This window comes from Diospyros lotus, chromosome 1 (genome assembly GCF_014633365.1).
Source record: "Diospyros lotus cultivar Yz01 chromosome 1, ASM1463336v1, whole genome shotgun sequence".
Lineage (NCBI taxonomy): Eukaryota > Viridiplantae > Streptophyta > Magnoliopsida > Ericales > Ebenaceae > Diospyros > Diospyros lotus.
This window is the reverse complement of record NC_068338.1, coordinates 49185052-49210979: the sequence shown is the minus strand read 5'-3', so window position 1 is coordinate 49210979 and position 25928 is coordinate 49185052. Positions and strand designations below refer to the sequence as shown.

The following is a 25928-nucleotide window of genomic DNA, read 5'->3' as shown; positions in this document are numbered from 1 at the left end:
TTTTGAACATTCAAACGGAGATGATACATTAGAGAGATAGATATTAAAATCATGATATTTTTATTTATGTAAGAAAAGAGATCAATTGGGTGCATCGAGGAGGAGTGAAATTAATACTCCTAACTTGCTTTCAAAAATAATAACCTTGGAAGAATACACTAACCCCATTAAAAGGGTCGGGGGGGGTGAAGTTCAAGAAAGCCGTCTAAATTAAATATTGTATATTGGATTGTATTGGAGAAATTATGATGGATTCCAATAATTAAAGATGAAAAGAAGAAGTAGCCATGCCTATTTTCTTTCTTATTTTTAATCATGGCCCTTCACTCGAAGAAGCCAAGTTGGGTACGTGATGTGGGGGGTTGAAGATGATCATATAGCCAGCATCATGGTGGTCAATCAATTCAAGGGCGTGCCATGAGGACAGATGTACGGGAGGCAACTAAAGATGTGTTTCGGTGGACAACAATCTTATCAGAAAGAAACCTTCAATGCAACTGCCTAATATTCAAGATTTTTGGATATATAATTTTTTTTTAAATTATCATTCTTGTGTGGTCCTCACCACTCATGTTCTCAGAGGTAAAATAGAGATGGAGACTTTACCTCACTACACAAAATAAGAAATCAAACCCATTACCTACTGATGCGAATTTTAATTTATCGTGGCCCAGCTACTTAACTTGTGTATCAAGAATTTTATTTTTTTTCTTTTGCCGGTATATGAAATTGTGAATGCCCAGTATAAATGAATTTTTATTTTAATAAATGTAATTAAAATAATCATTGATTAAGAAATATGCATATATTATTATTTATAACAATTTTATATCTCTCGTTATATTAGATTTGTGATTGGACGAGTGTTGGAAAATGCAAAGAAGAACCAAAAAGGAAAAAACAAACACACAACCAAACAGAGAACAGTAGTGAATTGATATGACACGGATTTGCTACTTACCTGTGACCCATGCCATGCTCATGATATGGGTTACATGAGCTTTCATTTATTTATTTTACATAAAAGACAAAAGCTCTAATAATCGACATAATTAAAATACATTGTCGTTTTAATGTATCCAACAATTTAGGTTCATTAATGTATTGATCTTTTTAAAATATTTGATATAATTCTTACTAATTATGAGTTATTTCATACTATCAATTATCTTTTTATTAAGATCGCGAACGATATAATAAGTAAGGTTAAATTACAAAAATAGTATCTGAATTTTGCATTAAGATATAAAAAGATCACTGAACTTTATACTAAGATATAAAAATGTCATTAAATTTTAATTTTGTATATAATTCTATAATTACCGTCAGTTGTCGCTAAAAAACACTAAAAAATTAATGCTGACGTGGCTAATAACGTGGATCAATATATGATATTAAAATGTCACGTCATAAAAAGATTAGTGATTTTTATGTATTTTATTATAAAGTTTAGTGACCCTTTATGTACTTTAATACAAAGTTTAGTAACATTTCTATACTTTAGTACAAAGTTTATTAATCGTTTAATTCTTAGCTCAGATTTAATTTTTAACAGTAACTTATGCAAGTTATGGATTTGTATACAAAATTGAAGTTCAATAATCTTTTTGTATCTTAGGGTGTGTTTGATTATATTATCTAGAAAACAAAACCACTCACCATTTGGAAAATAAATTCTATGAAAAGAAACTTTAAAATACTTATACCATACACATATTTTTCATAGAAAAGTTAAGAGTGTTTGATTGTTTTCATAGAAAATGTGTAATTATTACACATTTTTTTATAGTAAATGTGTGCAATCAAACACATTTTTAGTGAAAAATTTAGTAATTTTTTTACATCTTAGTGTAAAGTTTAGTTATTATTTTTGTAATTTAGAGCGATAAATGATCAGGTACCCAATTAAAATGTATGATTATAGAGGAGAAGCTGTAGGTTTGTGTGCATCAATTGTGGGTGGACCTTACAAACATCACACCGCAAGATCCTAGCAGATTTGTTCAAGTTCGATAGCAACTAATCTCTCCATGATTGATGCGTTTGAGCATGGGAGAGAACAAATAGTGGGAAATGAAAGAGACTGGCAAAAAAGAAAGATAAAAGAACATCAGCTGCTGCGGACGGCAAAGCAAAGCAAAGCAGCAAATAGGCGCGCGCGGCTGCTCCTAGCTAGTTTATGCACAGAAGAAGAAGAAGAAGAAGAAGAAGAAGAGCAACTCCATTGAATTTGAATCCATTATTTTTTATTGCGTTCGCAATTCCACACCGTTAATTTCGCTCGCTTTGAAATCAATCGGCGCCCTAAAATCAAATCCTAGAGGCAGCGAGATGATGATCGATCCTAAAAGCATCTTAGTTCAAACACATTAAATCTAGATTTATTGGCGCGGGCATCGTATAAGTAATTAAATTTTTAAGCGATGAAATATGTTTGATTGAAACCTTAGAATAGTGACAACAATGGCAGAAGAAAGAGCGATTGAACGAGAAGTCATCGGTGATCGTCCGACCATGACAAGCGCGAACAACTTCATCGTAACTAGTATTGTGGATGCTAATTAATGGATCGTAGCTAGAATGTTGTTGATACCTCTGTCTAATTTTTCAACTCTGACGTGTTTGATTCTTCGATTTTCTACGCGTCAACAGTGATCCACAACACTGAACCCCAGTTAGCCCAACCACAATTCCGTACAAGTTTAATTTTGGATTAGTCGAGTTGTGTCGAATCTATAACCTTTAGATTTAATCCGACATAATCTTATTTAAATTTCAAAATAATAAAAATAGAAAATATGAGCATTGTTTAATGCCACCACAAATAATATCAACACTTTTCCACTTTGGCATTAATTTGTAGCCTTCATCATTCCATCTAATTGCTATGCAAATTCATTTATAAAGTAATTCATTAATCCATGTCAGCTATACGCATATCAATTAAACTGTGTACAGGGTAACTATGCATCCAATTATTTTAGGTTAAATTTTGGACATCATATCTTTAAGGTCTGGGTAATTTTATTGATTATGTTTTGTATTTTTGAAAATATCATCGGCATTGCTTGGGCTGACCGCTCTTGTGTAACTCTCGATACTTGTGCTCTCAATTACATCAGAGGAGATAAATCATAGATTGGGCATTTGACCATTGTGCAGAACAAGAGGCAAAGACCTAACTATATAACAATTATTAATTTTTTTCTAAATCACCATCTTCTTCTTTCTTCAGTGCAGTTATACATAAAAGAAAAATAATAATAATAATAATAAATGCTAGTGCTGGCTAACAACTGCCTTCCTTGTTGTTGGTCACCACCATTGGTGCTCTGACTGATATATGGAATTCCAAGAACTCGATCAATGATGGTGATAAAGGTGGAATTCTAGCTATAAACTTGGAATCTAAAGTAGCAACACTAGAATCAACTTCACAAACAACATCATTTCTATCACCACCAAAACCCAATCCACTATCATTGATGGTTCTTGGACTCCAGTGAGGAGTTGGATAACGAAAAAAAGGAAGAAAAGAAAGAAAAAAAATTCATTATGCTAGAAATTTATCTTGATTTAGGGTTTTTGGGAAACATCCACCGACGATCGATTGGTGTTTTCAATGAAATCGTCTTGATTTAGGAAAGAACACCTATTGCAATCAATGGGTGTTTTCTAAAGGTACCTCATGACTAGATTGATGGATTTCTTGTTGTGAGATAAAGATTTAGTAAGAGAGGTGGAAAGTAAGAAAGAAAAGATTTAGTAAAGAAAATGGGGAGTGAAAGAGAGACTTAAACAAAAAGTAAAGAGAGGGGAAAAGTTGATTTCCTATGACTAAGTTTCGTCAACCATATTATGTTGTTAGGGATAAAGAAGATGAGAGTAAGATTTGTTGCAATTACCTAAGAGAGAGAGAGAGAGAGAGAGAGAGGAATTTATTATTTAAATATAAGGTAGAATGGGAAATTTAGATTTTCTGTTAACTATAAGAGAGGTAAGTGTCATTTTTAAAAGAAATAGGGGTGGTCAGTGAAATTTACCCTTTTTTATGTCCAAAAAAAATTACGTGATTTATTAATTTTGAAACCTTGAAAATAAAATTTATTATATTATAAAGACAACGTTTTAAACCTTAATCTTACCATTTGGACTTTGAAGTCATACAAAATTCATAACTTTAAATCCTTCATTGAATTTGACATTTATTGTTAATTAGACAACACAATCTCTCATTTTGTTAGTTTTATACAAAATTTCTTTATAAATATCAATTTCAACATAAAAATAAACACATGACACACACAAATATATATATATACATACAAAAAAATTTAATCTAATTGATTAATGACCATAAATATATATATTAAGAATATAAATATAAATACCCATTAAAGTAGGTCATAATTGTAAAAAGTAATTGATGGTCGAAGAAGTGTATGTGGGCACATTTGAATTGGTGAGTAGGGGAATTTTTAGAACAGCTCTTCGGATCCCTTGACGTCAGAGATCATATGGTGGCAGAGATAAAGGTACCATTCTTGGACAAGAGCTTGCTCCTCTTTAATGCAACGGTGGCCATATATACTTTTGGCTTTGCCTGGTCTGAATTTTGTGCAAGACTCATGCTTGTGTGGGGATCTTAATTTCAGGCCATAATTAGTGACAGTAACCTATATATAATATATATGCTTTAGCCCGTAATGGGATTTGTTAATGCATCATAATTAATTAGGATGCATGATATATATATATATATATATAGTGGTGAGTTAAGGGGGTGCAAGTACGTGTTGACAGTGGTTAGGTCATTTATTGTCACTTGTCGGGTGCTTGGCTTGCGATCGTCCCATCAATACACTATACCTCTATTAACTTTTACGTTAAAGTTTCACTTTCATGTGGGATTAATTAGAAGAAATAAACACACACACACACACACATATATATATATATTCAAATAACAATTTTTGTACAAAAATATTCAGTGAGGTGTCGTCTTCATGTGAAACAAAATTAATACAACTGGAGCTCAGGGATTTATATAAACTAGTCATTGACCAAAGGATAGTATAGAGAGAATTAAGAAATGAAGGCCTCCATGCTACTGCTTCTGCTTCTTCTCCTTCTTCTTCTCGCCTTCGCCGTGGGCAGATTGCAGGTCTTGGGTCCCGGACTTGTTCTGGTTTGGATTTTCTTCTACATCTTCAACATTATATGGCTAAAGCCGGAAAGAATCCGGCGGAAGCTCCGGCGTCAAGGCATCAGAGGGCCTCGGCCCTGTCTTCTCTACGGGAATGTGCCTGAGATGAAGAGGATTCAGGCGGCGGCGAAAGTGTCCGACGGCGGAGAATTCATCGCCCATGACTACACTTCCACTCTCTTCCCCTACTTCGAGCAATGGAGAAAAGAATACGGTACGTACCCAGCCAACCTTTCCTTCCATTTTCTCTATCTTTCAAGCTTTCTTGCTTCTTTTTCTAGTGCACTTGACCTAACTATGGTTGCCAAAAGAACCCTAATTTAATTCAGAAAGGATACAGTGGCTTGATCAGAATATAGAATTGAGGAACTAGAAATTAATTATGTGAAAGTAATATTTCTTGCAGAATTAATTAGAATGATAGTGACAATAAGACTTTTGTAATTATCATAAATTCTTTTTGATTTCTTCAGCAAAATTTCAGATTTTTGTATCTTTATCCTTAACGATTTGAAAACTTTGATTCGAGTTAACAATATTATGCTTAGCCATTTATACTTGCATTATGTCCGTATTTAACGGAAATAAAATTTTGTTAATTACTCATAAAAATAGGTTCTTTTTTAATTTTTGTCTCCCTTTTCCTGCATAAACCCTTGTTCCTAATGTAGAAATAATTCCAACTTGTGATCTGGGAGGGAAGAGAATAAAGAAAGTAAAAGAAGAAAGATCATGAAGATCGATGTCAATTGAATATCCTTCTTTCTTTATGAATATCCTTAATTAGCAAAAAGAAAGAAAGATGATGAAGATTACAGGCAGAAGGAACTCTATCTCTAGTACTGAACAAGAATATTTCCCAAAAGATGTGAACTTCAAAACCATATATAAAGCGCAACTCAAGTTAATTTTTACCAGCAACATAGAAGCTGAGATGCAAGTATATATGCTTATATTTATATCCTGAAATTAGCCGAAGGTGAGCCAGAAAGAGTTTCTGGGCAGCCATGGCATGCTTGGCAAAGAGAAAATTCTATAACAATATTCCAATACTAAATAATCAATCATAGATATTCACAATGGCTATGATATTATATTCTTCCAGCGGATTGTCTTTGTTAACTCTTATTGTTATATGATTTACAGATTTAGTACTTTTGTAGTCTTTTTATGTTGGTATTTTTTTTTTTCTCATCTTCTATATATTGTTGCTCGAGACATATCCTAGTATGGCTGTTATTTTCTTTTTTCGGTTAGATGAAATCCTCATTAATTTAAAAAAAAATCAAAGCTGAGATGATTTAAGTATGAGACTAATTAATTATCAAACACTTTGGTTGAGCCTCTAGAGACCAGTCAACGGACAAAGCTTATTTTGAACATTTATTAGTACTGTATATTTTGATTCTGTAAAATATTTGGGTCAAATTCATCTTTTTGTGGGTCCAAATGTTCACCATTCACTGAGCTGAATCTGGCACGGCATCACTGGATTCAATGAAGCTGTCTACCGTATCATCTCAGACATTGATTTTCTGTTCATTGGTTCAATCCATTCAACTCCCAATATTTAATTGATCAGTTTGTTTTAATAGATTTCATGAGAGAGTAGTGGAGCAGTGACTGTATATAATTAATTTTTATATATATATACATCCATTGTTTCCCCCATAGGACACTTTGATCCATGCATTAAGAAGGCCCTTAATTAATTTAACAAATTTTTCCCCACACTTTATGGGTATAGTAATTAACCAAATGCATGTATACAATTTCATTTTAATAATTATGACTTTAGAATGGGTTTTTATTTTAAAATAAAATAAATCTAAAAATCGTGTCTATTAAACACCTACGACAAAATATCAAATCTTATCCTTATCATAATTAGAAGTCGGCTCTTTAATCATTCCATAAAACTTTTTTCTTTGTAATTAGACACTTAATTGATGTAATAGTTAACTGTCTCCCTCTGAAACATAATTTACGTTATCACAGTAGAATAGACCAAAAAGAGGGTACAAAAAGACCATGATTAGATAATATATATATAATGGTTTGACTAATTTTCATAGTTAACAAAATGTGATTAGTAGACCAAATGCAAATCAAAGAAAAGAAGCAGATGGACAAAGACAATGATTAATTAAAAGAGCTCAGTACGCATGAGCTGGCACAGTTAATGTTCACCAGATTTTGAGGCTGCAAATACAAGAGTGTTTGTGGGACTTTTGACTTGAAGAAGTGGGGCTGATTTTGCTGGTTATAACTAATTAGCCCTAATTGATATGGGTAATATTAATTATTATTTTAAGAATTAATGGTTAAATAATAATAAATATATATTAATTTTAAATAATTTAAATTTATTATATTTTGAGATAAATGTTTCTTATTTTCAATTATTTAATAAATTAATAAAATTATTTAAATACTAAAAATAAAATATATTTATTATTACTTAATTATTAATTTTAGAGACTACTCATTTATATACATATATATTCATGGTTGGTTAGTGTCAATGATTTGAGCAATCACTATTGCTGAAAAGAAAGAGGAAAAGGAAATGCAGTGACTTGCCCTTTTCCAAAGAACAGTAATCATCCATGCTTACCCACTGGACCACATATCCCTTGCTTCTTCTCCACTTCATTCATTGCTGGTTTTGGGACATAGCTTTCACTTCATTTCATGCTGTGGTGTTTCCGCACGTGCAATAATGTAAACCACCCTTTTACTAATGAGCGCATTGAGTGTACTAGACTTTTTTTTATTTTTTCTCTTCATAAACGAGGAAAGCTTAGTGTTATTATCAAGGCTTGATTAATTAATGTAGAGTTGGAAGATGGTATATATATAAATATTGTTTAAATTAGGAAAAAAAAACATATATAATGACTAAGTGCTAAGTCTATATGTACTTGTATAATTCATGATTAAGTAACGAAGGATGAGCATTGAGGGTTGAGTTTTTGAGATGCGCAGGTCCAGTGTATACTTATTCAACTGGGAACAAGCAGCACTTGTATGTGAACAGCCCAGACTTGGTGAAGGAGATGAAGCAGTCTACCAGCTTGGATCTGGGAAAGGTTTCTTACTTGACCAAAAGACTTGAACCCTTGCTGGGGAATGGCATTTTGAGATCCAATGGCCGAGTTTGGGCTCACCAGAGGAAGATCATTTCACCTGAATTCTTCATGGACAAAGTCAAGGTAACTGTAGAAATTAATCACCCCCCCAGCCATGCACCAATATTCAACTATATAATTCCATATATATATATATATATACATGCATCATTATCTCAAGCATGAATATATATATATATATATATATATATACACACACACACACACAAACTAGAGTGAGCGATGATGATGAATATCAATAATTTGGGTTGGGGTATATATGTGCAGGGGATGGTGGGGCTAATGGTAGAGTCAACACAGCCATTGGTGAGAAAGTGGGAGGCGTGCATTGAATCAGCAGAAGGTGGAGAGGAAGCAGAGATAAGAGTGGATGAGGACTTGAGGAGTGTGTCAGCGGATGTGATCTCAAGGGCTTGCTTTGGCAGCTCATACTTCAAAGGCAAGCAGATCTTCTCCAAGCTCAGGATCCTCCAGAAGGCCATTTCCAATCATGCCTTGCTTTTCGGCCTCCCCACCATTGGGTATGTATGTGTGTACTGTTGCATATATACAAATCTCTTCTATTTTTTTTTTTTTTGAAAAATTAAAAAGGTTTAACTATCCTCAAAACAATCTTCTTCTGCAAAATGAGTCCCACTTATAGGATTAATTACGTTTATAAAAAAATAATAAACCAACCCCTTAATTTGTTCTTAAACTCGCTACTCTTCAATTATATGATATATATATATATATATATTATATAAGATAATGTATCTCATAAATATTCATATATTAAGAGTGTATCTCATAATTTTAATATGATCGGATAATTAAAGTATCTCATAATTAAGAATGGTAGATAGCTAGCTACTATAACATCAAAGTACGTATATAGTTCATTATTATAAAAAAAATATTATTATCATGTCATTTTATAAACATGGTTTTGATGTTCTTTTAACTTATTTTTGTGGACATGTTATTGAACTTTTCGTAATATTTAAATTTAATAATAAATGCTGATTTTCAAGAACTCTGAGACCATGCATGTATATGTATAGTTTCTTAGCCATTGATGTAATGGTCCTTGGCACTAATATTTCTCACCAACCTCCTTCGATAATTGATAAGCTAGACCCACGTCCTAACCCTTGTAACATCACAGTTCTTATTATTTTAAATAATTAGTTAATTAGTCATTTACTTTTAGATAATACTTAGATAGTGTTTGTTAAGTAAAATGAGATTGTATCAATATAAAGTTATAATATTTTTAAAATTAGAATATGAAATAATCAACATAAGACATTGAAATGTAAGAGATACATTTATAATAACAATTCTAGATAAGAAATTGCATAATTTTTTTTTCAATAGTTTTTAAATAAATTTAACAAATACAATATAAATTATTTTCAATATCTCAATACTTTTTTCAAATCATATATTGAGTAACAAACACTACTTTAATGTATACATCTTAACTTAATAACTCAACCGATTATATCATCTTTAATTATCAAGCAGAGTTCACTAAAAAGAAATGTTCTCCTACTCATGGGGCCTTTTGATTTTGTCCACATCAAACAAATATTATATTATTGATGCGGAAAACATAACAATTTCAATGATTTATCATATGCTAATTGGGAGCAGCTGCAGGAGACGAGAGAAGACAAAGACTTTGGAGAGGGAAATAGAGTCATTGATCTGGGAGGCGGTGGAAGAACGGCAGCAAGAATGCTTGGGAACATCGCCCGAGCCTGAGACGGACCTGATGCAGTCGCTCTTAGATGGCGCCATGAACGACCATTTTGTGGGGAAGCACTACTCATCCAAGCGCTTCGTAGTTGACAACTGCAAGAACATATACTTCGCCGGCCATGAGTCCACCGCCGCGGCCGCATCTTGGTGCCTGATGCTACTGGCCTTACATCCCGACTGGCAGGCCCGTGTCCGGGAGGAGGCGGCGGGGCTGGTTTGTCGGCTAGATGGGGGGCCGTTGGACGCAAACTCACTCCCCAGAATGAAGATGATGACCATGGTGATTCAAGAGGCCTTGCGGCTGTACCCGCCGGCGGCATTCGTTTCGAGAGAAGCATTGAAAGAGATGGAGATCGGAAGCCTGACTGTCCCGAAAGGAGTATGCGTTTGGACTTTGATCCCGACGTTGCATCGCGATCCGGAGATCTGGGGAGAAGACGCTAACGAGTTCAAGCCGGAAAGATTCGCCAATGGAGTCTCGGGCGCCTGCAGGTTCCGGCACGGTTATCTGCCCTTCGGGATGGGCCCTCGGCTCTGCTTGGGGCGCAACTTCGCCATGGTTCAGCTGAAGGTGGTCCTGGCGGTCATCGTTTCCAAGTTTAGCTTCTCTTTGTCTCCGAAATACCGGCATTCTCCTGCATACAGAATGATTGTTGAGCCTGGCCATGGCGTACAAATCATCATTCGCAGATATAACTAAACACTACTCCTCACTTTCTAATTTTCTTCCTTAATTTTGTTTTTCTTATAAAATATATATAAACATATTGAAATCCTCTCATTAGTCGTTACTGTAATATCTTTTATCATTAATTAAATCAACTATTTAGAGATTATCCCAACTTAAACAAATGTTAGCTCGATCCCAAAGCTATATCTATCTATCTATCTATCTATCTATATATATAACATTGTAATTAATTGATTTATATTACTCCTTCAAAAGAAAATAAAATCTTTAAAGTTGCTTGAGATACAATCAATCACATAATTTCGTAGCACAAAAAATAATTTATTTATATAATAATATAGATGTTACGTACAGTGTGGCTCATGTAAGATAAAAACAAATATGTTTGACAATTAAGTTTTGTTTTTCTAAATTTTTTAGACAATATATTTATACTAATATGAGTTTGGATATATATAGTCGTATAGCTTCATATTAATTAAATATGAGAGATTATGAGTATTATTGTGGCTAAACTACAACAATTAACATTTATTAATTTTGGGGATGCTCAACAATGCTAGGCAGGAACACAAGGCCTGTCCAGAAGGGGCCAACATAGCTGAAGGGATGCCTAATCCGCTTTCTACTAGAGCAGGGAAATATCCTCGAAGATGGTGCTCTAGAGAAATGGTCTGTAAGATAAAAAAAAACAGTTAGAAGGCATGTGGAGATTTCTCCCGCACAAGCCCTCTGATACTTAAGTTAGGTTCTGCTATGGTAGAGAAAGTATGATGAAGTATGTGATTAGTGCGAATAGAGTGTGCAATAGATTGTTCGAAGTATGAGGATTACCTTAAAAAACTATGCAAAAGAGTTGTTCAAGTCACCTAAAGAGTCAAGAAGCAGAAGGAGAATTGGATCCCTCTACACAAGGGTTGAGGGGTATTTATAGGTCTCAATTGATTAGTAATTAAAATAGGTGGCACATGTGCGAGAGACACACAACTCCTCAAATTTTAAATTGTGCGATTCTCTTGACCACACATGAATGTCCTGTAGTTAAGCTTAGAAGAACCCTTAGTGAGAAACTCCCTTCGGGGAATAGTCTCCCGAATGATGAAGATTCAAAAAAGAACATGATGCGTTGTGCGAAACAACATAAGGTAAGTATTGTGAGAGACAAGTGTCTCAAAAGACTTGTTTGAGAGGACTATTAGATCAGTGGTGCACATGAACAAGCCTTTAGGAGAGACTAACCATCAAGACCTCTTTCGGGAGAAGGACTTTCTTGGGATTGATCATCTCCAACTCCTTCAAGGATTTTGCTCAAAGACCTTTTCGGGGGAACTATCATGGAAGGTAGCTAGGTTACAACAAAAATAGTTGTTAAGTTGAGATTCAAGTCATAAATAAATTTATTTATTTTTTAAAAATATCTAATATTCTAAAAATATATCTTTAAATACTAAATAAATAAATAAATAAAAACATCTCAATTATTACGATTACCATATTCTAAGCTTTAACTAATCAATATCATCCTCTCCTTCATCAATATTTATTAGGATTACTTGTACATACATAATAAGTCTTTACTTTTTTTTTTTTTTACATTTATTTAAAAAAAGAAAAGAAAAGAAGATAAGTCTTTATTTTTTAAATAAAATATTTAAAAAATTTACTTTATTCATATATCTTCATAAATATATAAAAAAATAGATAGATATTAATTAATCAACAACTATCATAATTCATATATTTTAATTTTTAAATAAATTAGTGAATTTTGAATCCCCAATCATTTCTATAACTAATGACGGTTATCTTTTGAATGATTTTAATATTTTAGATTATGTTTAAAGGTCTCTTTCTGAAAACAGAATTAAATGTGATTATCTTTACGTCTCAACTAACTTATGATAATAATCATATATAATTACGAAATACTAAAATAAGACATCCATACATAAATAAATACAAAAAATTAAACATCCATCTCTGCTTAGCTTAATCATTGCAAAATACCATTTCTTCTACTTATTTTACATAAAAGTGTGGCCCAGTACTCATACAATTATACTTTTAATAATTATCATGATGATATATCATTTATTCATATACTAATACATGTCATAGATCAATTAAATATTAATTCGTATATATAAATGCTAAAAATACATGCCATAGTTCCTTTAATTAATAAAGTTAAGATTAATTTGAAATTAAGTAAAAAAATTGAAATCTCGTCTCTACATGGGGGCGCGTCACCACGATCCAACTTCCTCACTTGTAGCCTAGCTAATTCCATGATTCCATCCCACTAGCTTTTATTTTATTTTGATGCCAATTCATTTCTCAAGTAATTTATAATTAGCCATATATATAATCAATGAATATATATGTCTAGAGGGCCCAATTTTTATTATTTAATATTAATACGTTAATAATAGAATTTATTAATTAGATTAATTGGGACACTATTATATATATCTATATATATTAAGTCTTCGTCCTGTAATTATGTGAACCTAGCTACCTAGAATTTATTTATGTTATTTATTAATTCAAGGAGCTTCTGTTAATTAAACCCACTCATTATTGCAAATCCTAATGCTACATATATATATAAACCGCAATTAATTCTGTGAAAACTTTCCATTTTGTTGCCCATCAATGACTGTAATGCTACGTATATATGTCACATTTTAATTCGGATAAAATAACTCCAACTGTTGCTCGCAGATTTATATAAATTCTAGACCTTGACCAATTAAAGGACAGTACAGAGAGATTAAAGAAATTATGAAGACCTCAATGCTTCTGCTGCTGCTGCTGCTTCTTCCTCTCGTCGTCGCCGTAGAAAGATTACGTGGGGTTGTTCTGGGATGGATTTTCTTGTACGTCTTCAACATCATATGGGTAAAGCCAGAAAGGCTCCGGCGGAAGCTCCGGCGGCAAGGTATCAGAGGGCCACGCCCCTATCTTCTCTTTGGGAACGTGCTTGAGATGAAGAGGATTCAGGCGGCGGCGAAAGCGTCCGACGTGGTCGGAGAATTCATCGCTCATGACTACACCTCCACCCTCTTCCCATACTTCGAGCAGTGGAGAAAAGAATACGGTAAGTAACCAGCCAACCTCCCTTCTCTTTCAAGCTGATTTTAGAATTTATTCTTATAAAACTTCACAATAACAAAGAATACATTTAGTTTATATTTGATTTTGAAAACTGTGATCATATCAAGGTGTAGATTAAATGAAAAGTACCAAGTGTGTGTTCTTGAAATCTAGAGTAAATTATCTCGAGGTTTGAATCCACTGGAATAGAGGGATTTCTTACCCATGCTCAAGACAAAGAGGGATAGTTTCGAGCATATATAACTGAAGCAAAGTAGTAGGTTTGTTCGCACTATGGCCCTTGACTAAACAAGAGACTTGGAAGAGATGGGGAGAGGGAGAAGTGCAAGAAAGAGTCTCGAGGGTATTTCAACTAGGGCTCACTAATAATAGTAGGGTGAATGAAACAAAATTTACATGGCAAGGATTATTGACGTAATTTCTAATTATACCTTAAAGACTGATTTATGTTTTTAGGCCAAACATGGGTATAAGGAGTATATTTTTCCCTAAAATTTAATAATTTTTTTTAAAAAAAATCAATAAAGGAAAGAAAATTAAGGATAAAATAAAGAAACCTTAACCACATATTCCCTAAAAGGGGCTATAAGCCCGTGAGGTGACATTCGGGGCACAGATGAGTAATATTATCGTTTCTGTGAACGTTTAATTATAGATTATTCAATGGTATAATATATATATATAGTTAGATGGTATATATATATGTGTGTGTGTGTATATGCTTACCCTTTAAACAAACAAAAAAAAGTAGGGGGGGGCTAAGGCCTAAGTGTTAAATTTACTGATTTATAATCACGAGTTTAGAGTTTGTGAGATGCAGGTCCAGTGTACACTTACTCAACGGGGAACAAACAACATTTGTATGTGAACCGTCCAGATTTGGTGAAGGAGATGAAGCAGTCTTTCACCTTGAATCTGGGTAAGATTTCTTACCTGAGCAAAGCACTTGACCCTTTGCTGGGCAATGGCATTTTGAGGTCCAATGGCCAAGTTTGGGCTCACCAGAGGAAGATCATTGCTCCCGAGTTCTTCATGGACAAGGTCAAGGTAACTGCAAAAATTAATCACCCCACCATTCAACCAACCCCATATATTGATCTTTTCTGTACTTTAACAAGCATTTATGAAGCATCAATATATTGTGAGTGATGAATATTATTGGCATGTAGGGGATGGTGGGGTTAATTGTGGAGTCTACCCAAACATTACTGAGGAAATGGGAGGATTGCATTGAAGCACAAGGTGGAGAAGAAGCAGACATCAAAGTGGATGAGGACTTGAGGAATGTCTCAGCAGATGTGATCTCAAGGGCTTGCTTTGGCAGCTCATACTCCAAGGGCAAAGAGATCATCTCCAAGCTCAGAATTCTCCAGAAGGCCGTTACTAAATCTAAGCATGGCTTGCTTTTCGACCTTCCCACCATTGGGTAAGTTAAATGGCATTCGATCGTCTTGTACGTATTATAATATTATCAAATCATTATAACAAAAGTGATATGTGAACAACTGCAGAAGAGAAGAGACAAGGACTTTGGAGAAGGAGATAGAGTCACTAATCTGGGAGACAGTAGAAAAACGCGTGCAAGAGTACTCAGGGGCATCGCCGGGGCCGGTGAAGGACCTGCTGCAATTGATCTTAGACGGCGCCATGAAGGACAACTTTGTAGGGAGAGAATACTCGTCCAAGCGGTTCATAGTTGACAACTGCAAGAACATATACTTCGCCGGTAACGAGCCCACCGCAGTGGCCGCATCTTGGTGCCTGATACTACTGGCTTTATATCCCGACTGGCAAGCACGCATCCGAGAGGAGGTGACTCAGGTTTGTCAGCCGGATGGGCTGCCGGATGTCGACTCACTCCCCAGAATGAAAGCCGTAACCATGGTGATTCAAGAGGCCTTGCGGCTGTATCCGCCTGCAGCATTCGTGTCGAGAGAAGTACTGGAAGAGATGGAGATTGGAAACCTAATTGTCCCGAAAGGAGTCTTCATCTGGACTCTAATCCCTACGCTGCATCGCGATCGGGACATCTGGGGAGAAGACGCCGATGAGTTCAGGCCCGAAAGATTCGCCAACGGCGTCTCCGGCGCCTGCAAATTCCCGCAAGCTTATCTCCCGTTCGGCTCGGGCGGTCGGCTTTGCTTGGGTCGCAACCTCGGCATGGTTCAGTTGAAGATAGTGCTCGCCCTCATCGTGTCCAAGTTTTCGTTCTCTCTATCGCCGAAATACCGGCATTCTCCGGCTTACAGAATGACCGTGGAGCCTGGCCATGGCGTGGACATTGTTGTGAAGAGATCTAAGTAAGAAAGACTGATATATTAATATATATATATATATATATATATAGTTTTTATATATCTTGGCAGTTAATTACCTTCACTATGTGAATGTACAAATAAAGATTTCAAACGTTTCATTTGCATGCATGCAATGGGACTGGGTATTGGACAATTGCAATTTATTAAGAACTTGTTAGTATGATCGTCTCGAGTGATTAGTAGTAATTAACCTTCACCATTTCATTTTATGTGTAGCTAGCATCACAATATCACCCCACTGCTCATCGGTCATCTCACCTCTTGGATGACCATCCTTGCGTAATTCTTGTTACTTGTATTCTCGATTTTGATATAAGAAATAAATTATAAGTGTGAAATTTTGTTTTATCGAACTGACGACTCACTGATATAAATTCAATATATCGCTTACTTAATCGCTCGACATATACCCTATTAGTAATAGGACATCTCACCTCACTCTTATAGTCATGGCCAATCAATTTGGGGTCCACTAGGCAAGAAAAGTTTGTTAGAGACTTTTTAAGGTATTAATTTTTTTATATAAAAAAATAAATAATATATCTTTTTATAAAAAAAATTTAAAAATTCAATCAATCACAAAGTACGATAATCTCTCAATAATAGTAATTTTTCTCAATAATGATCAAATCAATTGAATCTAACATGAACCACCAAAATAAACTTTTGAGTGTTAATTGAATCATAGCATTCAATTTTAAAGAAGAATATATATAAATATAAATTGAAATTCAAAAAAAATATTATTCGAATGGTAATTGATAATAGACGAAAGATGGTTGATCAAACAATTATATATACTCTTCCAAAGTTTCTAGATTTAAATCTATAATAGTTACTTTTTAACAAATATATATCAAATTTTAGGTTTAGATCACAATAGACAAAGTCTTTGTAAAATTAAATTTAAATCAGTAACTTAAATTATGGATTATTTGAATAGAATTTATTTAAAATTTGAGTCCAATTCTAATTACATGTCTATTATTTAAATTTCATAAATATACCTTTTAATATATAAAAAACTAGTGCATCACCCGTGCGTGCAATGCACGGATATTGCAAGAAAAAATAATTTTTAAAACAAAAATTACATAATTCAGTAGTTATAATAAATTAACATCATAATAAAGAAGTATAAAATAAATAAAATAATCATATTGCAATCATGAGAAATGAACAAACATACAACAAAATTAGTTATTCAATTATTATTAAATATGTATGCCCTTTTTTGTTTGATCTTTTTTTATTTTTTGACATTTTTTATGCTTTTATTATAGTCTTTCTACTAATACATATGTGTGTCTTTAACAAAAAATTATATCTAACGTCTATAGTATTCGCGACTTGTTAGAGTAAGATTAACGTCTATCATTTTTAACACATTATTTTCACTTTGATGCACGAAACACTAAAAATGTGGCATGTTTTATTCTGAACTCTCAGTAGCAAGGTAGTTGATTACTCAGTTTAAATGGTGATTTCTCAATTTATTTTATTAATTATTTGATTGAAGATGTTTTTCGTTCGTTATGATTTCAATATTGTGTATGTTATTAAATTATAACTTAATTATTATAAATTCTTGTGCAATATACTAGAAAAAAATAATTTGTGCAGTGAAAAAAAAAAAAGAATGCAGGTAAGAATGTAGTAACGTTAAACACCCACTATAAATTAGTGGACTAAAAAAAATATACAAATAAATAGAAATGAAAGAACATAAAAAATGAGCAAATACATACATGTGAATAAGTTAAAAAAAAAAGAAAAACATTAAATAATAAAAGAAAATAAAAAACATGTAAATCAAACAAATTGCCTAGATATAAATCCAGCAACAACAAAAAATACAAAAATAAAAAATTAGCAAACCAAGTTTACCTTGCATAAGAAATTATAACAAAAGCCAACAAATAAAATTTAATAGCAATTAACAAAACAACCTGAAAAGTTTTATAGGAATAGATAATAACAAAAAAAAAAAAACATTTTAATCTGAAACCAATTATATAAACTTTTTTTAGTTATCCTCCTTGATCATCGATTGAATCTTCTTAGTTGCATTAGTCAACAAATCGTCAAGGAAAACCCTTTTGGCAAAACACATTTCATAGTTTTTCAATGTATGTATAACTCACAACCCGACTTTGGCGACGTAGTAACTTCATCATTAGATGAAGAAATATAGAGTATAATGTCATTAATTAGTACTTATGTCATACATCTTAGGAACCCCCAAACTTATTTTACAAATATAAATATTAAATTCTGAAAATTGATGAAGTACATTTTCCTCCACAATTTCGATCTTTTCAATTTTTCAATAAAGAGCAGACTTTTGCTGTTGAGAAATGTGGGTATAACATGTTAGAACATGTTTTAGCACATAGTCATTCTTAACACATTGCAAACTTTAAAACCTTAAATACTATACTAACTTGACTTGCTTCTAGTATACACATGCACTTAGAGATCAAATTAGGGTTAATTACAAACTTATTACACTAAAAACTTCACTATGTTTGCAAATAAAGTTAAAAAATAAAATTATAACATTTAAGCTATATATAAAATTATAACATTTAAAATTATAAAAAATAAATTTAAATTAATTAAGCTATATATAAAATAAAGATAATTTAAATAATCAATTAATTATATAAATAATAATAATCAAATTTTCAAAGTTAATTATCCATATATGACTTAACATATTTCTCCTATCAATCAATTACTACATTCAAGATAGGTTAAATTTTTAAGAAAAAAATAAAAAAAAAATAATGTTAAAAAATAAGATTATAACATTTAGTTACATATAAAATTATAACATTTAAAATAAAAAAATAAATTTAAATTATATATAATAAAGATAATTTAAATAATAAATTAATTATATAAATTATAATAATCAAATTTTCAAAATTGATTATCTATACATGATTTTACATCTTTCTTCCTGATAATCAATTACCACATCCAAGATAAGTCAAAATTTTGAGAAAGCAACCAAAAAAAAATAATAATAACTATTAACTGAAAAATTTAACGTTAGGACCATTTCTAAAAAATTAAATTGTTACACAAAATCTGTTCACATTAACATGACTTTACATGTTCCTCCACGCAATCAATCACCATATTCAAGGCAGGTCAAATTTTGAAGAAAGCAAAAAAAAAAAATTTAAAATTAAAATTATAATATTTAAACTATATATAAATTTATAACATTTAAAATTATAAAAAAATAAATTTAAATTAATTAAACTATAGATATAAAAAAATAAAGATAATTTAAATAATCAATTAATTATATAAATGATAATAATCAAAATTTTAAAATTAATTATCTATATGTCACTTCACATATTTCTCCTGTCAATAATAAAAATATAAAACATAATAAATTTTTCAAAAAAAATATGACAACATATGATAAATATAAATAGCCTATACAAAATATTTTTATTTAAAATTATAAAAAAATAAATTTAAATTAATTAAACTATATATATAAAAAATAAAGATAATTTAAATAATTAATTAATTATATAAATGACAATAATCAAAATTTTAAAATTAATTATCCATACATGATTTTACATATGCCTCTTAGAAAACTTAAAGTTAAAAAATAACTATTAATTGAAAATTTTAATTCTAGGACGACTTCTAAAAAATTAAACTGTTATACAAAATTTCTTTAAATTAACAAACTAGAAACATGGTTGAAACTAATTGGTTGAAAATAAGAATATATGGTTAAATTAATTAAATAAATGATAATAATTTATTAAGTTATATATAAAATTATAATAAAATAAATTTAAATTAATTAAAATATATATAAAATAAAGATAATTTAAATAATTAATTAATTATATAAATGATAATAATCAAAATTTTGAAATTGATTATCCATACATGATTTTACATATTTTTCCTTGCAATTAATTACCACATTTAAGGCAAGTCAAATTTTTATGAAAGTAACAAAAAAAAAATTATAATATTTAAAATTATAAAAATAAATAAATTAATTGAACTATATATAAAATAAAAATAATTTAAATAATCAATTAATTATATAAAAGACAATAATAAAATTTTTAAAATTGATTATCTATATATGACTTTACATATATAAAAATAATTTAATTAAACTATATATAAAAAAAATAGAGATATTTTAAATAATCAATTAATTATATAAATGATAATAATCAAAATTTTAAAATTAATTATCCATATGTTACTTCACATATTTTTCTTATCGATAATAAAAATAGAAAACATAATAAATTTTTCAAAAAAAATATGAGAACATATGATAAATATAAATAGCCTATACAAAATATTAATTTTGTCAAAATAACTTAAACAATTTATTTAAAAAATAAATTTAAATTAATTAATTATATAAATTATAATAATCAAATTTTCAAAATTGATTATCTATACATTATTTTACATATTTTTCCTGACAATTAATAGCCACATTTAAGATAGGTTAAAATTTAAATAAAGTAACAAAAAAATTAAAATTAAAAAATAATAATTAACTGGAAAACTTAATGCTAGGATGACTTTCAAAAAATTAAGTTGTTACACAAAACTTGTTCACATTGACAAACCAGAAACACGATTAAAATTAATTGATTGAAAACCGAAAACCCGGTTAAACTAATTAAATAAATGATAATAATCAATTAGGTTATATATAAAATTATAACATCTAAAATTAAAAAACAAATAAATTAAATTAATTAAACTATATATAAAATAAATATAATTTAAATAATCAATGAATTATATAAATAATAATAATCAAATTTTCAAAATTGATTATCCATACACGATTTTACATATTCCTCTTAGAAAAGTTAAAGTTAAAAAATAACTATTAATTAAAAATTTTAATTCTGGAATGACTTCTAAAAAATTAAATTGTTATACAAAATTCTTTTAAATTGACAAACCAGAAACACGGTTGAAACTAATTGGTTGAAAATAAGAAAATATGGTTAAATTAATTAAATAAATGATAATAATTTATTAAATTATATATAAAATTTTAATAAAATAAATTTAAATTAATTAAAATATATATAAAATAAAGATAATTTAAAAAATTAATTAATTATATAAATGATAATAATCAAAATTTTAAAATTAATTATCCATACATGATTTCACATATTTTTCCTTGCAATCAATTACCACATTTAAGACATGTCAAATTTTTATGAAAGTAACCAAAAAAAAAAAATTTATAACATTTAAAATTATAAAAAAAATTAATTAATTAATTGAACTATATATAAAATAAAGATAATTTAAATAATCAATTAATTATATAAATGACAATAATAAAATTTTTGAAATTGATTATCCATATATGACTTTACATATTCTTCCCTTCAATCAATTACGACATTTAAGATAGGTCAAAATTTTAAGAAAACAACAAAATAAAAAGTTAAAAATAAAATTATAATATTTAAGTTATATATAAAATTATAACATTTAAATTATAAAAATTAAATTTAAATTAATTAAACTATATAAAAAAATAAAGATAATTTAAATAATCAATTAATTATATAAATGATAATAATCAAATTTTCAAAATTAATTATCCATAATGACTTCACATATTTTTGCTGTCAATAATAAAAATATAAAATATAATAAATTTTTTAAAAAAAATATAACAACATATGATAAATATAAATAGCCTATACAAAATATTAATTTTGTCAAAATTACTTAAATGACTTATTTAAAATAATCTAATTTTTGCCTAAATAACTAATTTAACATAACCTACCAACTAATTATTTTTCAAAATTAAGTAATAACATAAATATATATAAGATTTGTACTTTTTTGTATGATTTTGAAACTAATTAAGGGTTTTAGAGTTTTAAGTTGTGGCTTTATTGAGAGAGAATGAGAAATAAATTATGAAAAATAAAATAAAAAATTAAATTTATTTTTTAAAAAAATTACTTGGTAATCGGTATCCAATGGTATTACCTGATATCTCAAGATTTATCTCGATTTAAAAAAATTTCATTTTTTTGTAATTTATTTTAATTAAAATTTTATGTTAATATTTAAGAATTAATAATATAGATTAATTCTTGTCTCTTCATATACCATGCTTACACATTCTTCAAGCACTTTACAGCTAAAAAAAATTATCTACAAATTCCAAGAATTACATGTTTTCCACAAATTTAGACTTAATTAATCATCTACAAAAATTTTATTTTGGATAAGAAAAAAAATAAACAAAACATAATAAAATATCAAAATAGAAACTGAAAATGGGCAGGGAAAAAGATTTGGCGGCTATTTTGTTATAATATATATATATATAGATGCACACACGCACGTTGATGAATCTGAAAATGACGATGAGCACAAGCACTACACGATCGATAATTAAACACTATTAAACTAGCAGATAAAGATCATAAATAAATTCACATGCAGCAAGCTAGTGCTCTTGCTTACGAAGTATAGTATATATAGATGGAATGCTAACTGAATGTATCCAGCACAAATTTCATACTCTGACTCCCAAAATTCCCAAATAAAACCCTAGAAATAACCTCGATCATTAATCTACCACGGAAACTGTCATTTCCAGGGAACTCACTCAAGCTCCACTCCCTCCCAAAACCCTAGCTAGCTAGCTAGAAAATATAAACATATATACCAGATTAATCTGCCAAATTAAAACACCAAATCTAGGGCTTATATAACATCTTAAACAGTATCAGTAAGTATCGAATTTTGATAAACACAAAAGACTCATAAAAACAAACATATTCTGTGATTAAATCGCGCTGCTTTACAGGTAGACATAGTTACATAAAAAATACCTTATGGAGGCGGGAAGGCCGCTCAGGTTAGGAACGCAGATGCTGAAGCGAGAGAGAGAGAGAGAGAGAAAGGGGCTAGGAACACAGAATACAGATGTTGAATAGAGAGAGAGAGAGAGAGAGAGAGAGAGAGAAATGGAGGGGGGAGAAGTGGAAAAATTGGTAATAATGGAAAGAGACAACGGTCAAAATTGAAAAGAAAAATGGGGAAGGCAAAAGGTTGGATTTTATTATAAGTTTAATTTTTTAAATAAAATATTTATTATTAAAAAAATAATATATATATATATATTTATATATATGACAAAAATTTTGGGCTTCACGATTGGGCCGCCTTTGACCCTTATTAAAATATCCTACAGAGTAATTATAAACTGATCATTACCACTGCATAACAAATATATATATATATATAGAGAGAGAGAGAGAGAGAGAGAGAGAGTTTTAATTTTTTTAAATAACGTTGGTTAAGAAATTAAAATTATATATATATATATACTATATTTATATAATAGTTTGATCAAATAACAATAATGATTATGAAAAGGTATCAAAAAATAACCAATTTGTTACGTAGGAATCACAATGGTCCAACTTTGATTATAGAAAGCTGTGGGCATTTGTGATATTTTTCTCAAAATTTTAAGATAGTCATGCTGACGGTAAGAATTAAATTGTTTTGAACTTTTAACTTTAAGGTACTCACAATACTTTTTAAATTTAAAAAAATAATCCCTTAAATTTATATACTTTACCCAAATGGCACTTGTTCATGCGGTGCCTACCCAAAATTTTGAAACGAGAAAATGGCCCAATCAGTGACGATGACTAAAGAGGCCCATATAACTGGGCCGAATAGCCCACAAGTGTTTAGGATAATGCTGATTGGGCAGAACAAATCCACAGAGAGAGAGATGGCGGTCGCGGGAAGGCTACAAGGCGGTGGTAATCTTCCGTCCGGAATCCGGCAACTTCCGCCGTCGACGACCATCATCGCCAGGAGCTACCACAAGAGACCACTCCGACCACCGCCTCCGCCAATATTCATCTCCACGAACCCTGCTCACGTGAACCCTGGCCACCTCCAGGACCTTTACCGCCGCTGCAACCACTCGTGCCACCGCTTCCCCCGCCTCGACTCAGACGGCTGCGTCGAGCCCGTCGACCTCCTCAAGCTCCGCGTTGCTCTCTCCCACAGCTCCGTCGTCGTTTCCGTCTTCTCCAAACCCGACGTCGTTGCCTCCTACTCTTCCTTCTCGAACGCTCCCGATTCGTCGCTGCAGCTTCCAGCACCGATGAGCGTGGGAGGTAATTGGCTCCAGAGAGTGGCGCCAGTTACGCCGGAAAATGGCGAGTTGGTCGGCTTTGGCCGAGCGGTTTCCGATTGTGGATTGACTGCTTCGATCTACGATGTCGTGGTGAGAGATTCAATTTCTGATCGAATTTCCTCCTTTGTGTCTAACAAATAAATGTGCAACTGCATGCCTATAATTTTTCTTGACGGTATCTAAAATTGACTGTAATGTAATTCATGCTTCTTGTTTCCAAATTTATTTCTATGCACTTTACATTGTGTACCATTAGTTTCTACGACATTCTACACCTATTTATGTAGTTGTGCTTCAGTAACTTCCAGGTTCTTCCTGCCATGAGAGGAATGGGAATCGGCAGGATGATAGTTCAAAGAATCATAAGGTCGGTTCATATTTTTGCAGCCATTTGTGTTTCGTTACTTAAGGTACAAATAGCAGTTTTGCCACAGCATTGTTAAGTTATCTCTAGGATACTCCAAAATGCAGTAATTTGCATCAGGTTATGTGTTATGCACACAAATCTATTATCTATGGCTAAATTTGATGAGAAAAACCAGGGTTTTTCTTGTGTTTCTCTGACTGCGAATGCATTACTAGTTCTTTTGCAGTTGTGATCTATAGCTGTATATATGGAGAATCACTCTTTATGGTGTCTTAAAAATTTATTCTGAATGCAGAGTGATGACTGGTAGAGGCATCTATGACATAGCAGCCCTTTGCTCGGAGGAGGAGAGGTGAATTTGCTCCTGTTGTTTTGATTCGCCAAATTAATTAAACAAAGAAAATTCAATATTTCTACCCCACCAGTGACTTGCTATTTCTAGTTTTCAAAGCTTCAAGTGTTAATTTTGTACAGATTATTATTTAAGTGATGCTAGGAGACTTTGCCTCTTTCTTGAGCTTGAAAATTTTGTTTTATGACTTAATCTTCCAAGTTATGTAAATTTAACCAATCTCATGTATTATCATATAAGATTGCTGTAAGGTTTATACCGTCTGTACATATGGGTTCTCACAAAGTTAAGAACTATCAACTTTTATCAACTTTATTCCTTGTTATGATTCCCCTACATCTCCCCCCACAGGTTACTTTTTGAAGCATGTGGATTTGGGAGCGATATTTTGGGATCTACGACTATGATGTATGCAAAGACTGCTAGCGGCCAAGGGAATGAGATGGTCAAACGCATTGGTCGACGGCTGTTGTTAGTTCCACCAGAGAGAGAGAGAGAACCCTTAAAATCATAAATCAGAATTATTCCTAATGTGGCACTACCTAGAGTTATAAGGGCTTTATAAAAGATGAAGTCATAAATAAAATGACTAATGAGCTAAAATTTATGTAATCAACCATGCATAGAAATAAAAGCTTGATACGTTGTTGGATTGGGTGGCTGTGTGCTTTCTATAGCTAAAGCCCTTAAATCAAATTGTGTGAACATTCTACTAAATTAGTCATGAGTCTTGAATTTAGCATCCCATTTTC

General features: G+C 31.1%; 2 protein-coding genes across 2 annotated transcripts; both read left to right on the top strand.

Moving 5' to 3' along the window:
* Window positions 1–5014: 5014 nt before the first annotated feature.
* Window positions 5015–16510, top strand: LOC127794249 (uncharacterized). The gene is made up of 8 exons (XM_052325196.1): window positions 5015–5420; window positions 8195–8421; window positions 8626–8879; window positions 9997–10801; window positions 13550–13895; window positions 14733–14959; window positions 15082–15338; window positions 15424–16510. Exons 1-8 carry the CDS (start codon window positions 5093–5095, stop codon window positions 16214–16216), a joined length of 3237 nt encoding a protein of 1078 aa, XP_052181156.1. The 5' UTR covers window positions 5015–5092; the 3' UTR covers window positions 16217–16510.
* Window positions 16511–23953: 7443 nt separating this feature from the next.
* LOC127794239 (uncharacterized) lies at window positions 23954–25690 on the top strand. The gene is made up of 4 exons (XM_052325186.1): window positions 23954–24547; window positions 24766–24824; window positions 25120–25176; window positions 25528–25690. Exons 1-4 carry the CDS (start codon window positions 23954–23956, stop codon window positions 25688–25690), a joined length of 873 nt encoding a protein of 290 aa, XP_052181146.1.
* The last annotated feature ends 238 nt before the right edge of the window (window positions 25691–25928 follow it).

Excerpts from the sequence above, each read along its gene's own strand:
- LOC127794249 (XM_052325196.1), top strand. The coding sequence starts at position 5,093 with ATGAAGGCCTCCATGCTACTGCTTCTGCTTCTTCTCCTTCTTCTTCTC. Across the intron at positions 8,422-8,625 it reads TCTTCATGGACAAAGTCAAG|GGGATGGTGGGGCTAATGGT; the intron begins GTAACTGTAGAA and ends ATATATGTGCAG. Across the intron at positions 10,802-13,549 it reads TCATCATTCGCAGATATAAC|AAAGGACAGTACAGAGAGAT; the intron begins TAAACACTACTC and ends CCTTGACCAATT.
- LOC127794239 (XM_052325186.1), top strand. The coding sequence starts at position 23,954 with ATGACTAAAGAGGCCCATATAACTGGGCCGAATAGCCCACAAGTGTTT. Across the intron at positions 24,548-24,765 it reads CTTCGATCTACGATGTCGTG|GTTCTTCCTGCCATGAGAGG; the intron begins GTGAGAGATTCA and ends AGTAACTTCCAG. Across the intron at positions 25,177-25,527 it reads CTTTGCTCGGAGGAGGAGAG|GTTACTTTTTGAAGCATGTG; the intron begins GTGAATTTGCTC and ends CTCCCCCCACAG.